The sequence below is a fragment of the Ceratosolen solmsi genome, unplaced genomic scaffold (assembly GCF_000503995.2).
Source record: "Ceratosolen solmsi marchali unplaced genomic scaffold, CerSol_1.0 scaffold29, whole genome shotgun sequence".
Lineage (NCBI taxonomy): Eukaryota > Metazoa > Arthropoda > Insecta > Hymenoptera > Agaonidae > Ceratosolen > Ceratosolen solmsi.
Window position 1 is genome coordinate 11,914,757 of NW_011948417.1, and position 376 is coordinate 11,915,132.

The following is a 376-nucleotide window of genomic DNA, read 5'->3' on the forward strand; positions in this document are numbered from 1 at the left end:
GCTGTAGGATGTGCCACCAAGATCTTTAGTTTGAATACCAGCATTAACCGTTTTATTGATAGCATCTTGAATTATAATTGCGTGACGTTTATGTCCAAGATGACGTAACATATCGACGGATGCATTTAACATAGCAATTGGGTTAGCTATATTTTTTCCTGCTATACTTGCACCTGTGTTACGGGTAGCTGGTTCAAATATTGTATAATGATTACCATAATTTTTACCAGCCAATAAACCAGCTCCTCCCAATAAACCACAAACAACATTTGAAACTATTGCACCATACAAATTTGTTGTTAACATAATATCAAATTGATGTGGATTTGCAACCAACTGCATGCATGTATTGTCAATTATCATATCATTATGAGTA

At 34.6% G+C, this 376-nt stretch overlaps 1 protein-coding gene across 1 annotated transcript in view; it reads right to left on the reverse strand.

Annotated features, from left to right (window-relative positions):
• Positions 1-376, reverse strand: part of Idh3g (Isocitrate dehydrogenase (NAD(+)) 3 non-catalytic subunit gamma) — a 1,929-nt gene that overhangs the window by 54 nt on the left and 1,499 nt on the right. Inside the window, 1 exon segment of the mRNA XM_011496677.1 lies at positions 1-376. This exon segment is cut by the window's left edge and continues 54 nt beyond it; it is cut by the window's right edge and continues 10 nt beyond it. Within this exon segment, the coding sequence (XP_011494979.1) occupies positions 1-376 (376 nt within the window).